This window comes from Chiloscyllium punctatum, chromosome 9, assembly GCF_047496795.1.
Source record: "Chiloscyllium punctatum isolate Juve2018m chromosome 9, sChiPun1.3, whole genome shotgun sequence".
Taxonomy (NCBI): Eukaryota; Metazoa; Chordata; class Chondrichthyes; order Orectolobiformes; family Hemiscylliidae; genus Chiloscyllium; species Chiloscyllium punctatum.
Window position 1 is genome coordinate 4,369,628 of NC_092747.1, and position 15,069 is coordinate 4,384,696.

Consider the following 15,069-nt stretch of genomic DNA (forward strand, 5'->3'; position numbering starts at 1 on the left):
GTCAATTATTTTTAATAATTCACTGCTTCTTATTGTTGGTGATAAGCCCAGCTTTACCTATTGATTAATTACCCTTGAAAAGATGTTGTTGTGTTGCCTTAGGAACAGGAGTAGACCATTCAGCTCACCGAGCCTGTTGTATCATTCTGCATGATGATGGTATATCAAACATTTCAATGCCTTTTACTCTCTTTGTCCCCATAACCCTATATGCCACTGGCAATCATAAAACTATCAAACGCTACCTTAAAAACATCTTTAAAGACTAAGCTCTCACAGCTCTCTGTGGCAGAGAATTTTCAAGGTTCATAACCTTTTAAATAAAAAAACTTCCTTATCTCGATCTAAGTGGCATGTCCTTATTTTTAAATTGTGCCTCCAGGTTTTGGACTCCCGATCAACCAGGAGAAACCAAGAGAAACAATTAATCTCTTTGTTGTCTGTACTGGACTCCCACACCAGCTGCTCCTCCTCTCTGTCTCTGTCAAAAATGTATGACCCACCATTTCACTTCCAGTTCTGAAGAAAAGTCACATTGGACCTGAAACGTTACCTCAGTTTTATTCTTCAGAGATGCTGCCAGACCTACTGAGTTTCCCCAACATTGTCTATGTGAGGATTTAGTTCTGGCAATTCTTTTTTAAAGACTGTAGGTCAAGGAGAGATTTGATGGGAGGCCCATTTTGGATTTTGATAGACGGACGAGGGAATATGGTTTCCCTCAGCAGAGACATTGGTAGCTAAAGGTGATAAAATTAAAACAATCAGCAAAAGAACAAGATGGTTTTGACAGAAAATTTCTTCTGAGAGAGGCTTGTTAGGATCTTGAATAAGCTGCCTGAAAGGGCAGTGGAATCCAATTTCACAGGATCCTCAAAATTGGACATTTGCTTGAACAGAACAAATTTGCAGAGCTATGATAAAACATTGGAGTTTGGATCTCATTGGGATAGTTCTTTCAAAGAGCCAGCTCAGGCACAATGGACAGAATGGTCTCCTGCATAAAGTCACACTTTATTTATTGTTCATTTTATACCAATTCCACGTGAGGCTCATCTTACATTGTCCCCCAGTTTCATCAGCCAAGGTTCAAATAGTGCCTTTTCAATGTACAATCTAAGGATGTCAGGCCAGATCCCTTTGCCTGTTTCTGCAGCATTGAGCCATGTTTTGTACCACTACAGAAAAAGAACTTGGATTCCTCCAGAGCCTGTCTCATGCTCAGTACATCCCTAATCAACATCTCACAGACAGACATATTTTAGCCATGCCACAGATAATAAAGACTTATTTTATGAATAGTTATAGACTACATTACTGTCAATTTGAACACAGGAAGATCCCACAAACAGCAATGAGATAATGAGCAGGGAATCTGCTGATAGTATTCAGGTATAGTGACTTCAGGATCACTGACTGTCCTCACCCAAAAGATAAAGACAGGCACTTGTGACAACTTCCTCAGTACCACAATGGGACTCATCGAAATAGGAGTGGGCCATTTAGCCCTTTGAGCCTGCTTCATCGTTCAATATGACCATGGTTGATCGTCCAACTCAGTTTTTCTTCCCCAATAGCCTCCAAGAAGTATATCTAACTCCTTTTTGAAAACATTCAGAGTTTTGGCATCAACTGCCTTCTATGGCAAAGAATTTCACAGGCTCCCCACTCTCTGCATGAAGAAAGTTTTCCTCATCTCAGTCCTAAATGGCCTACCCCAAATCCTTAACCGTGCTCCTGGCTCTGGACTCTCCAATCATCAGGATAATCACTCTTGCATTTATCCTATCTAGTCCTGTCAGAATTTTATACATTTCTAGGAGATCCCTCCGCATTCTTCTAATGAATTGACTCAAAACCATTCAGAATCTAGAACTGGTATGCTGCAGGAGGCTATTCGGCCCATTGTGGCTGCATAGGCCATCCAAATGTGGACTAGTGTCATTCTCTTACCTTCTCCCAACAACCCACATCCTTCTAACCAGGAGGAGGTGGAACCTCCCTCGCCACAATTGACAGGATGCAGAGATTGTAGGATGGATGTAGGACAGGACTGCAGCAGTTCAAGAAAGTAGCTCACCACCACCTTCTCAAGGGTATCTAGGGAAAGGCAATAAATGCTGGCCCACCCAGTGACATACACATCCCTTAAGTGAACTACAACAAGCAATGTCAGTCAGGCTAACACGGATACCATGAATGCCAACAATTTGCATTTATATGTCATCTGGAACAGTTTAAAAAATTTCAAGGTACCCTACATGAGAGATAATCAAACATAATCCAACACTGAGCCACATAAGGAGCTATTAGGACAGTTAGCCCAAAGCTCAGACAGAAAAATGAAAACTGAGGTTTTTTGCAGTCTGGGATTGCAGGAAAAAACATGTTTTGTAAGCAAATCAGCCACAGCTGAAAAGATACAGGATGAGAAGTAGAGAAACAGTTAGATAAAACACAAAGGATTGAGTTCAATAAAGACCTTGAGACAGTTCCGATAAAATAAAAACCTTCCAGCCAGTCTCAACCTCTGCATCATTAAACTACTCACTACTGTTTTGTTTTTGGTTCAAAAATAGCATACAGGTGCCAACATTTGTCACTGATGACTAATTGTCTTTCAGAAGGCATTGGGCACAACAGAGTGGCTTAAAGGCCAGACTGGGTAAAGGTGATAGACCACCCCTTCCATAAATATAGCTGATACAGAAATCTCCAAATATTAATTCACAGAGTGCTGTTCTTTGCAGATAAAAAGCAACTGTACACACACTGCACCAGTTTCAATTCAACAAAATAAGTGGGCCATTTTTTGGTTCAGGAAATGTCTTGATTGATTTGAGTCAACTTGCTAGGTTTAAAATTTAACAAGGTTTAGTAGTTAAATGTCAGAAGGCAAATGTTCTATTGGCCTTCACTGCAGAAGAAGGAAATCTTGTTGTGGCTATACATGGCCTTGGTGAGACCCACAAGCCTATGGGTCAAGTGCTGGAAATGAGATTAGAATGGATAGATGGTTAGATGGCCAGCATAGACACAATGGGCTGAAGGGTCTTTTTAAAGATTATAAAAACTCCATGACTGTATTGTGTGCAGGTTAGGTCTTCTTATCGAGGGAAGGATGTATCTTCCATTGAGGAAGTGCAATGAAGGTTCACCAGATTGATTCTTGTGTTGGCAGATCTGTTGTTTGCAGAGAGACTGGGTCAACTGGGCCTGTATTTACTGGGATTTAGACAAATGAGTGGGAATCTCACTGAAATGTTTATAATTCTGTTAGAGCTGGATAAACTGGATGCAGGACTGACATTTACACTGGCCAGTGATTCCAGATGAAGGGGTCATGATCTCAGGATATGGGGCAGGCCATTTCAGACTGAGATGAGCAGTTTGTTCACTCGGGGGTAGTGAACCTGTAGGATAAATTTAAAAAGACTGAGGGGAATTTCTTTTTACACAGAAGGTGGTTCGTGTGTGGAATGAACTTCCTGAGGAAGATTAGATTAGATTAGAATAGTTACAGTGTGGAAACAGGCCCTTCGGCCCAACAAGTTCACACCGACCCTCTGAAGAGCAATCCACCCAGACCCATCCCCCTACATTTACCCCTTCACCTAACACTACGGGCAATTTAGCATGGCCAATTCACCTAACCTGCACATTTTTAGACTGTGGGAGGAATCTGGAGCACCCGGAGGAAACCCACGCAGACACGGGGAGAACGTGCAAACTCCACACAGAGTTGGAAGTGGTGGATATGGGTACAATTACAAAGTTTAAAAGATATTTGGATAAAAACATGAATAGGAAAGGTTTGCAGGGATATGGGGCAAGGAGGAGGCAGGCAAGACTAGTTTAGTTTAGGATTATTTTCAGCATGGACTGGTTGGACTGAAGGGTCTGTTTCTGTGCTGTATGACTCCATATGGAGACAAAGCTATTGAATATGTTAAAGAAAGACTTATTAATAGATTTCTAGAGGCTAAAGATATCCTTGAACCCTTGAGGGTCCTCAAGGGAACCATGGCATTTCTCCCCCCTGTCCAATTTCTCAGCTAATTCCTCCAGCATTTCCATCCGTTGGCCTCAAACATTCTCTCTGCCTGGAGTTCAGGTTGCAAAACCTTCCATTGAAACCATATTTGATTTGTACAGTTTCCCTTTAGGAGAGAGATGGATTTTCAGAATATCAGATGCTGCCTGAACTGCTGTGCTTTTCCAGCACCACTCTAATCTAGACTGTCGTTTCCAGCATCTGCAGTCACTGCAGGAAAGAGGGTACAGAACAAGACTCACAGGCAGATTTGAAAAGAAGACAGCAGTGCTGTCGGGACAGAAACTAGTCTGAAATCAATAGATGAGGTGGGAAGAAGAATATTTTGCCCTGCCTACTTTGATCTGAACATTATGGGCACATTGTGAATGCCCAAAAATCAGGCCCTTTTATTACCAGTCTCGTAACATATCCACTACATGACCATTGCCAATGCATAGAGAAGATAAGATGGGAAAGTGATGGTCTAGTGGTATTATCATTGGACGGTTAATCCAGAGACCCCAGGTAATGTTTGAATCCTTCAAATGCAGATGGTGGAATTTGAATTCAATAAAAATCAGGATTAAGTGTCTAATAATGTCAATTGTTGGGAAAAACTCATCTGGTTGCTTCATGGAAGGAAACTGCCATCCTTACCTGGTCTGTACTACATGTAATTCCAGACCCATGGTGATGAGATTGACAGTTAACTATACTCTAGGCAATGACGGATGGGCAATAAATGTTGACCTGGCCAGCGACTCCCTCACTCCTGTGAATGAATAGAGAAAAAAAATTAAGAATGATATTTCAGAGCTATAATTTCCCTTTGTCAGCTGTGACCAATATCTCTGGGTCAGAATATTGAGGGTTCACTTTAGTTACTTTTTTAAAATATTCATTTGAGAAATGAATGCGTTGCTGGCTATGCCCACATTTATTGTCCATCCAGAGTCAACCACATTGCTGTGGGTCTGGGGTCATATGCAGGTCAGACCAGGTAAGAATGATAGTTTCCTTCACTAAAAGAACATTAGTGAACCAGATGGGTTTTCAACTGGCAATGGATTCACAGTCATCATTAGACGAATAGTTCCAGATTTTTATTGAATTCACCATCTGCCACTGTGGGATTTAAACCTGGGTCCCAGGACATTACCTGGATCTCTGGATAAAACAGCCCAGTGATAATAACACTAGGCCATCCCCTCCCCTAAATTTGAGCATAGAATGCACGTTGACAGGGCAGCACTGATTCAGTAGGCGAAAGTGAGGACTGCAGATGTTGGAGTTTAGGGTTGAGAGTGTGGTGCTGGAGAAGCACAGCCAGTCAGGCAGCATCTGAGGAGCAGGAAAAGGCTTTTGCCTGAAGCACTGATCCAGTGTCAAGCTGTTAGAGATGTCGTCTTTCAAGGGAGATCTGAAACCAAAGCCAGCCTCAGATTAACATAAAAATCATTATTTGAAATAAAATGTTATCAAGTATTGTGTCCAACTCTAGGCACTGAATTTTCAGAAGGACTTGGAGAGGTTGCACAGGACATTAACTAGAATGATAATAGGGTGAATGTCTCCAGTTATTGTGCAGACATTGGATAAACTTGGATTTTTCTCCTTAGAGTAAAAGTAGGGATGTGTTGTTGCGAACATAAAAGGCTTTGGTGAGACCACATCTGGAGTACTGTGCACAGTTTTGATCCTCTTACCAGAAGAAGGGTGTAATTGCATTGGACACAGTTCCGAGAAGGTTCACTCAATTAATTCCAGAGATGAAAGGCTTGTCTTATGTGGAGAGATTGAACAGTTCAGGCCAATACCTGCACAAGTTTAGAAGAACAAGAATAGACCTAATTGAGATCGATAAAATGCCAAATGAGATTGGCAAAAGTGACAAAGACAGGACATTTCCTCATGTGGGGCAATCTAGAACAAGAGATAATAATTTTAGGATAAGGGATAGCAGATTTAAAACAGAGATGAGGAGGAATTATTTCTGACATTTGGGTTGTGAATCTGTGCGATTCACTCCCACAGAATGCAGTGGATGCCAGGAGAGACAGGTTTTTAATTAATAATGGGTTAATATGTGGTGGAGAGTGGGCAGGAAAGTGGAGTTGAGATCAAAATGAGAGCAGCCATGACTGTATTAAATGGAGGAGCAGGCTTGAGGGGCTGAATGGCCTACTCCTGCTCCTAGTTCTTATGCTTTTAGAGCAGGGAAGAGAGAGTTGATCGACCATGAAGGGTTTTGGTAGAGTCAATGAGAGGAAACTATTTCCAGTAGTGGGAGGGTCAATCACCAGAAGGATACAGTTTGCAACCTGAGGACAAGATGAGAGTATATATTAAGGTAGCAACATGCTGCCTGAAACAGCAGTGGGAGAAGATACAATGTTTTCAGACAGGAACTGAATAAATACTTTACATGGGAAAAATCTACAGGACAAAGGAGAAACATTGGGGTAAGGAGGAAGAGGATCTAATTAGAAAGCTCCTTCAAAGAGCTAGTACAGGCTCAATGGTTTCCTTCTGTATGAAATTATTCTACAATTTTAAGAGCAGAGAAATTCACCCTCAAACAACAACACCAAAGATTACCTGGTGACTCAGTGAGATTCTGATAATTATTATACTGTATAAATGTATACCTTAGCCACAGGAGTAAGCCACTGTGCTGAGAGACAAGTGACAATATGTTAAATAAACCTAAAGCTAATCTAATTTTTCAGCATCCCCTTACTTCTGAAGAATCACTCTCGTTCTCTGCCTTAAAAATACTCTCAGCCTCTGCTTCCAACACCTTTTGGGGGAGAGAGTTCCAAAGCCTCACAATCCTTTGAGAGAAACATGTCTCCTCATCTCTGTCTTAAATTGAAGTTGTAAACAATATTCCCAGGTTCTTGACTCTCTCCCAAAAGGAAACATCTTGTTTATCCATTTTAAGCTTTAATATCCTCAAAAGGAACTTCAGTTCTCCCTCAGGTTTTGCATAATCCAAAGTGCCTCAACACTGTGTGAGAGTGAGATAAATTAACGTACAGGTTAGGAAATCTCTTTTTCAAACTTCACAGAGAAAAGACAAAACAACTGTAGAAACAGCAACAGATAAGCTGGAAAAAGCAGTAAAACTTGCATTGGCCTGTCAGCCATGCCATTTCAGTGTTCCAAGATTAACATTTGAGTTTAAAACAGTGTCAGATTTGCTGAGCATTTTGTTTCTTTTTCTGATGCTGGTGATTGTGCTGGGAAAGTTCAAAAGTGTTTTGCACACAGTCTGCTTCCAGGCGAGTATTTTCCTAATTCTTTCAGAGGATGTGGATGTCGCTGGCTAGGCTAACATTTACTGTCCATCCCAAATTGCCCAGAAGGCAGATAAGAATCAACCATATTGTTGAGGGTCTGCAGATACATGTAGGCCAGACCAAGCAAGGATGGCAGTTTCCTTCCCTAAGGACATTAATGAACTAGGTGGGTTTTTCCCCAACAATTGGCAACAGTTTCATGGTCATTAGACTCTTAATTCCAGACTTTTAGTGAATTCAAATTCAAACCTGGATTCTGAGAACATTAGCTGAGTCTCTGGTTAATAGTCTAGCAATAATACCAATAGACCATCGGCTCCCTCTGAGTATCCTTCACTTTTGGAATCAACAATAATTCACTCTAAAAGACAGTGGTCTGTACCCTGTTGAATAAGTGATTAATGTTTATCACTCCGATTAAAATCAATTTTAGAATAATTGAAACGAAGAACAGATATAGCACAGAAGGAGGCTCTTCAGCCCCATTGGGTTTGTCCTGATTCTTTGCAAGAATAAATGAGCTCATCCTGCTCCCCAGCATATTTCCCCCATTCTCTCATAGAGTTACATCTAAATCATTTATATAAATGACAAAAAGCAGTGGTCCCAGCATCAGACCGTGCAATGCACTGCTGGTCACAGGCCTCCAGTCAAAAAAAGCAACCCTCTACTACCATCCTCTGCCTCAGACCTTGCAGCCAATTTTCTATCCAAATGACTAGTTCTCCCTGTGTTCCATGTGATCTAATCTTGTTAACCAGTCTATAACGAGGAACCTTGTTGAATGTTTTACTGAAGTCCATATAGACAACATTCACTGCTCTGCCTTCACCCATCCTCTTTGCGACTTCTTCAAAAAACTCAATTAATTTGACTATTTGCAATGAAAAATCTCTGCAAGCTGGATGCCGATATTGCAGAATGTAAATGTTTATGGTACAGTGCAATTGTGGAATGTAGGAGATCTTTGATGCAGGAAAACACATTTTCAGGGTTTGACGTTTGAGCAGATTCAGCTCAAAAGTTTATAAGCTCAGAGGCTGATTATAGTCACTACAATACTTCAGAGAGGAGGAATGTTACCTGGATTCTTTACATAGGGGTAATCGTATCCTTTAAAATAGGATCTTCTGATTTGATCAGCGTTGAGGGAAAGGAAGTTGTGACTGTGAATGAGGCAAGTAGGGAGACTCAGAGTGTAGGAATTTTGGCATGTCTGCCTCTGCAATTGTCCAATAGGTTTGAAATTCTGTAGCTCTGTTGGATGGGAACAGGGTGGTTATGCTAAATGACCATGGCTTGTGGTACAGGAAGTTATTCAAGTGGAGGGAGCAACAAGGAATGTTGTGGGTGTAGGGGACTATATAGTGAGGAGGATTGACATTATTCTTTACAGCTAAGAGTGCGAGTCCACACAGCTACCCAGTACCGGAATTTGGAACATCTGTTCAGGGCTGGAGAGGGGGAGAATCCAGTGGCTGTGACCAAACAGGAACCATTGTCACAGCTAGGACAGATTACAAATGAGGAGGTTGGAGAAATGGGAGCTCCATTTTTGTTTGTTTTTCTTTTTCCTTTCTGTAAATAAAAGCTCATATTTGCACTTGTCTGATTGCTTGTCTGTCTGTGGTGTTCCCTGACTGGATGGTAACAAGCTGCGGGCCTAAACTGGGTAGCGCTGACTTAGTGTTCAGATGGGAAAGTAGCTACAGACTGGTAAACTGTGTGATGTGGTGTTTAAACTGCAATGTGGGTGAAAGAATGGGGTTATCTGTCTGAGGGTGTATTGGCCATGTAGATGCACAGCATCCTTTCTAAGATGGTACAGCTGCAAGGGATATTGGTATTAATGTGGATGTGCACGTTATTCTGGGAATGGCATGTGGTAAGATGGAGCTGGAATTAGATGCCATGGGCCGGTATATGTATTTGTAGCAGTAAGTTTGTTAACATACAGTGAGAGAGCTCGCTAGACCCTGTGGCAAAAAGCCCTCCGCGATACATAATGCAACCTGGATATCCAAAAAGTAAGGTTCGGGCTGATGTAAAACAGCATTTTGAAAAATTCAAGATAATCAGGCAGGGTCAATCTGGTTTTGTGAAAGGGGAACCAGGTTTAACCAATCTATTGGGTTTTTTGAGCTACTAATATCTTATATGTTGTGGATAAAGGGGATGTGGTGGATGCCCTCTACTTAGGATATGCAGAAGGCATAAGGTGACAAATTGTACGTTATTGTGGAATGTAAAAGCTCATGGTATAGGGGGTAGAGTATTGCCATTGACTGGCTAATAGGAAACACAAGAGGTAGTGGATATGGGGCATTCTCAGGTTGGCCAAATGTAATCAGTGCAACAAGAGATCAGCGCTACCCATCAATTTATACCAATGATGTAGATACTGACAAGAAACGGGACTGCAGGAATAATAAACTAAAACAGATTCTAACTGAAAGCAAAGAACGGTGACAGAAAGAGTCAATCAATGCCCTTACCCCGAGACCAGCCCAAGGTTAACCTGGGCGAAGCGCGCCCGAGCCCTGGCCATGAGACACAGCGCGCGCATGCGGACAGGGGGAGGGGGTGGGCAGGGGCTCCACGTGGGTCGAAGGAGGAGGACAGGGAAGGAGGGCGCACGCGCAATCGGCTGGAGAGTGCGCCGCGTGCAGCCGGTTACAGGTGAGAGGGAAACGGAGGGGAGTGCGCGCGTGTGACAGGTCTGACCCCTCAGCCCTGGGGCAGTGTCAGGTAACCCCGCCCCCCAGCCCGGGCAGTGTCAGGTACCCCGCACCACCCTCCAGGCTGAGCAGTATCTAGTAACCCCATCCCCCCTCAGCCCTGGGCAGTGTCTAGTAACCCCATCTTCCTCACCCCAGCCCCGGGCAGTGTCTATTAACCCCATCCCCCCACCCACCCCCACAGCCCCGGGCAGTGTCTATTAACCCCATCCCCCCACAGCCCCGGGCAGTGTCTAGTAACCCCATTTCCCACCCCAGCCCCGGGCATAGGGAGTGACCCACGGACATGAGCACCTTTGGAGTGCAGCTTTTGGAGAGAGTCTGCCTGGGCAGCTCCCCCTCTCCCCTCCCCTCTCCCCTCTCCCCCCCCTCTCCCCTCTCCCCCCCCCCCCTCCCCTCTCCCCCACCCTCTCCCCTCTCCCCCCCTCCCCTCTCCCCTCTCCCCCCCCTCCCCTCTCCCCTCTCCCCCCCCTCCCCTCTCCCCTCTCCCCCCCCCTCCCCTCTCCCCTCTCCCCCCCCCTCTCCACCCCCCTCTCCCCCCCCTCCCCTCTCCCCTCTCCCCCCCCTCCCCTCTCCCCTCTCCCCCCCCTCCCCTCTCCCCCCCCTCCCCTCTCCCCCCCCTCCCCTCTCCCCTCTCCCCTCTCCCCCCCCTCCCCTCTCCCCTCTCCCCCCCCCCCTCCCCTCTCCCCCCCCTCCCCTCTCCCCCCCCTCCCCCCCCTCCCCCCCCCCTCCCCCCCCTCCCCCCCCCCTCCCCCCCCTCCCCTCTCCTCCCCCCCCCTCCCCTCTCCTCCCCCCCCCTCCCCTCTCCTCCCCCCCCCTCCCCTCTCCTCCCCCCCCCTCCCCTCTCCTCCCCCCCCTCCCCTCTCCTCCCCCCCCCTCTCTCCCCCCCTCCCCCTCTCTCCCCCCCTCCCCCTCTCTCCCCCCCCCTCCCCCTCTCTCCCCCCCCTCCCCCTCTCTCCCCCCCCTCCCCCTCTCTCCCCCCCCTCCCCCTCTCTCCCCCCCCCTCCCCCTCTCTCCCCCCCCCTCCCCCTCTCTCCCCCCCTCCCCCTCTCTCCCCCCCCCTCCCCCTCTCTCCCCCCCCCTCCCCCTCTCTCCCCCCCCCTCCCCCTCTCTCCCCCCCCTCCCCCTCTCTCCCCCCCCTCCCCCTCTCTCCCCCCCCTCCCCCTCTCTCCCCCCCCTCCCCTCTCTCCCCCCCCCTCCCCTCTCTCCCCCCCCCTCCCCTCTCTCCCCCCCCCTCCCCCCCCCTCCCCTCTCCTCCCCCCCCCTCCCCTCTCCTCCCCCCCCCTCCCCTCTCCTCCCCCCCCCCTCCCCTCTCCTCCCCCCCCCCTCCCCTCTCCTCCCCCCCCCTCCCCTCTCCTCCCCCCCCTCCCCTCTCCTCTCCTCCCCCCCCTCCCCTCTCCTCCCCCCTCTCCCCTCTCCTCCCCCCTCTCCCCCCTCTCCCCCCTCTCCCCCCTCTCCCCTCTCCCCCCAAGGCTGGCTCTGAAGTGATTGCTCGTGAATGACTGAAATGTGAGTAGATTTGTGATGGAGTTTGAGAATGGAGAGGGCTGTGTAGGGGAGATAGGGATCTGGGTGTGAGGCTGAGGTGGCTGAGAAGGGAGGGTACTCAGTGAGTTTGTGGTGGCAGTGGGTGGTCAGAGTTTTGTTTCCATCCCTCCCTCCGTTAATCCATATTTCACTGCATTTCCTACTCGAATGAGTCATACAGATGTGCCACCGTTAGAATTTGCCACATTGAGTCTGAGCCATCATTGGTTTGGTAATTCTGTACCGTCCTGCGTGACATTTTCTGAGTTTTAAAACAAAAAAAAACCCTGAAAAGTCCTTGCGAAGGTTTGTTTGTGTCAAGTGCTGATGATGTGACTGGCTTCTGCCTTTCCAAGTAAATGTTCTGGCTCTGTGGTCAGTCAATTATTCAATCTGTTGAAGATCGGTGAGCTGAGTAGAGCCCAGGCTTCACGCCAGACTCCAGCCTGTACTAAGAGTGCAGAGTCAGAGGGGACATTTTAAAAGTAAAACTATATGCTGGAGATTAATCTTTTCAAACTGAGTGTTTTACTTGAGAATTTGCTTAACTTTACATTAAACTGCTTAAAATGACTCTGAGCATCAGGAAGGGTTGTAGATCAAGGCCAATAAGTCCTGTAAACCAATCTTGTCCCTCAATTAATTAGTTAATATCATTGGAAACAGATGATCCAACTGTTTTCATACTGTAGTTTGTGGGGCTTGCTTTGTGTAGATTGGCTGTTGCGTTTCCTAACCAGCGAGAACTCCAGAAGCACTTCCAAAGCGATTTGCAGCGTTCTCTGGAAGACAGCATGTAGTTTGTATTTTTTTTGCATGTTTTGAGGGAGCCTGTTAACAGTGAAGTTTGATATTTTGGAATACTTTTTGGCTGATTTTATGAGTTAGTTGTAACAACGGAGAGGAAGGCTAGGATTCTCTACATGCTGGAGAATGGATGTCTTGCTCCTAGGGTGTGGTACTGCATATACTTGGTGGGGTGGTGGGAGGGATGTAAATTTCTGATACCTTGGGCTATGTATGAGATGGCAGAGTGCCATCTGCACATGATGGGGAGATAAGGTGTGTTGGCACATGTGGAAGAAACAAATATCTGAATAACAACAAAAAACTTAAATTTGAAGCTTTATTTTCTTTTTTTGTGCATGAAATACATTTGTATTTTTAACTAACATTGTCTTGCTATCCACATGGATAAAGATTAGCGGATTCATACTCTTAAAATGTTTGTTGTATTTGCACCTATGACGACCAGAACTTCAAATGGAAGGGTGTATAAAAGAGCAAATATCGCACACACCGTTGTTTGCTCATAAACAGCAGAAAGATTGGCAATGTAACTTTGCTAACTTCATTCTCATCTAATTGTTCTTCCTTGCTTTCCCTCCCTTGCTTTCCTTCTCATGTAGCCCACCTCACTCCAATCCATTCAATTCAGAAGGCAACTTGTAGATATGTTTAGAACGGTTTTTGTATTGCTGACATTTTTGTTTGAATGTGACTTGGTCGAATAAGTGGGTTCTGCCGACCTTGCTATTTGAGTTTTTCATTCTCTATTTGAATTGCTCGGCTTTAGCTGGGTGACTATTATAAACAAAACCCAAAATAGGATAAAGTACATTCAACTTCATTGGTCACTGAGAGGGCAGTTCAATCACATTGCTGTGGGCCTGGAGTCACACGTAGATTAGACAGGGTAAAGGTGGCAGGTTTTCTTCGCTAAAGGACATTGACAATGGTTTCCTGGTCGTCATTTGACTCTCCATTCCACATTTGTTTAATTGAATACAAATTTCAACCTGGGTCCCCAGAACATTACTTGGATATTGGGGTTAAGAGTTTAGAGAGCATACCACCAGGCTTTCATCACATCACCTCATATTGCAAATGTATTTATCTTTTAAATTTTGGACTAGGACTTAAAATATGAACTCTTTGTCTCTCCATAAATGTTGCCAGACCTGTTGAGTTTCTCCATCATTTGGTTTTTCTTTCAGGTCTTCAGCATCCTCAGTAGATTCATAGAATTCTATGGCATGGAGACAGGCCCTTTGACCCAAACTGGTCCAAGCTGACCAAAATGTACGTCCATGCCAATATGGAGGAAACTGCATGATATATCAAGTGTGCTCTCATCAATGTAACTGGAGCACAAACTCATTATTTCTGTACTCCAAGCCCCTTGCAGCAAAGGCCAACATGTTTTTTTGCCTTTCAAATTGTCCTATAAAACACAAGTTCCAGGATTTGTCATTGTGATTGCTAACCTAATCAGTACAATGTAATTATTCATCAGGTCTTTGTATCTAAGTGGCAGGCATGCTGAAGGTGTTTGGTTGGAAGTACTCATAGAGTCATATAGTCATAGAGATGTACAGCATGGAAACAGACCCTTCGGTCCAACCCGTCCATGCCGACCAGATATCCCAACCCAGTCAAGTCCCACCTGCCAGCACCTGGCCCATATCTCTGAAAACCCTTCCTATTCATATACCCATCCAAATGCCTCAAGTGTTGCAATTGTACTAGCCTCTACCACTTCCTCTGGCAGTTCATTCCATACCCGTACCACCCTCTGTGTGAAAAAGCTGCCCCTTAGGTCTCTTTTAAAACTTTCCCCTCTCACCCTAAACCTATGCCCTCTAGTTCTGGACTCCCCGACCCCAGAGAAAAGACTTTGCCTATTTACCCTATCCATACCCCTCATAATTTTATAAACCTCTATAAGGTCACCCCTCAGCCTCTGATGCTGCAGGGAAAACAGCCCCAGCCTGTTCAGCCTCTCCGTATAGCTCAAATCCTCCTAACCCTGGTAACATCCTTGTAAATCTTTTCTGAACCCTTTCAAGTTTCACAACATCTTTCCGATAAGAAGGAGACCAGAATTGCAAGCAATATTCCAACAGTGGCCTAACCAATGTCCTGTACAGCCGCAACATGACCTCCCAACTCCTGTACTCAATACTCTGACCAATAAAGGAAAGCATACCAGACTCCTGCCTTCACTATCCTATCTACCTGCGATTCCACTTTCAAGGAGCTATGAACCTACACTTCAAGGTCTCTTTGTTCAGCAACACTCCATAGGACCTTGCCATTCAGTGTATAAGTCCTGCTACAATTTGCTTCCCAAAAATGCAGCACCTCGTCTGTTTGCTTGTGGTCTGTAATTTCCCCTTGTATTGTATCATCTGTGTCTCAGGTATTTCTTTTCTTTACTGACTCTCTCACTATTTCCTCTCAGTTAGTCCCCTTCGCTACATCTAGACCTATTGTCCTCATCGTTTTCACTCAGATTACATGCAATTTGTTTGGCTTCTCGTCTGACTCTCCTGTATTTCCTTCTCGTCCAGCAGCCACAATTTCCTGTCTGGTCTCTGATTAGACATGATCACTCACGCTCTGACTGTTGCTCTCGCTCTGGCTTTCTCATGCTCTTTCTCTGTGCTGTGGTAGCCCTGTGAGA

At 45.4% G+C, this 15,069-nt stretch overlaps 1 protein-coding gene across 3 annotated transcripts in view; it reads left to right on the forward strand.

Moving 5' to 3' along the window:
* Positions 1-9,961: 9,961 nt before the first annotated feature.
* The window catches only part of folr (folate receptor), a 33,999-nt gene continuing 28,891 nt past the window's right edge, over positions 9,962-15,069 (forward strand). Inside the window, exon 1 of one of the 3 annotated variants that reach the window (XM_072576754.1) lies at positions 9,962-10,017. Coding sequence is in view for 2 of the 3 variants with exons in the window: in XM_072576751.1 (XP_072432852.1) it covers positions 11,575-11,585 (11 nt within the window). In the remaining variant the exon portion in view is untranslated. Of the gene's footprint in view, positions 10,018-11,541; positions 11,586-12,352; positions 12,400-15,069 lie in introns of those variants that run through there. The other 2 variants (XM_072576751.1, XM_072576752.1) reach the window with 2 other exon arrangements.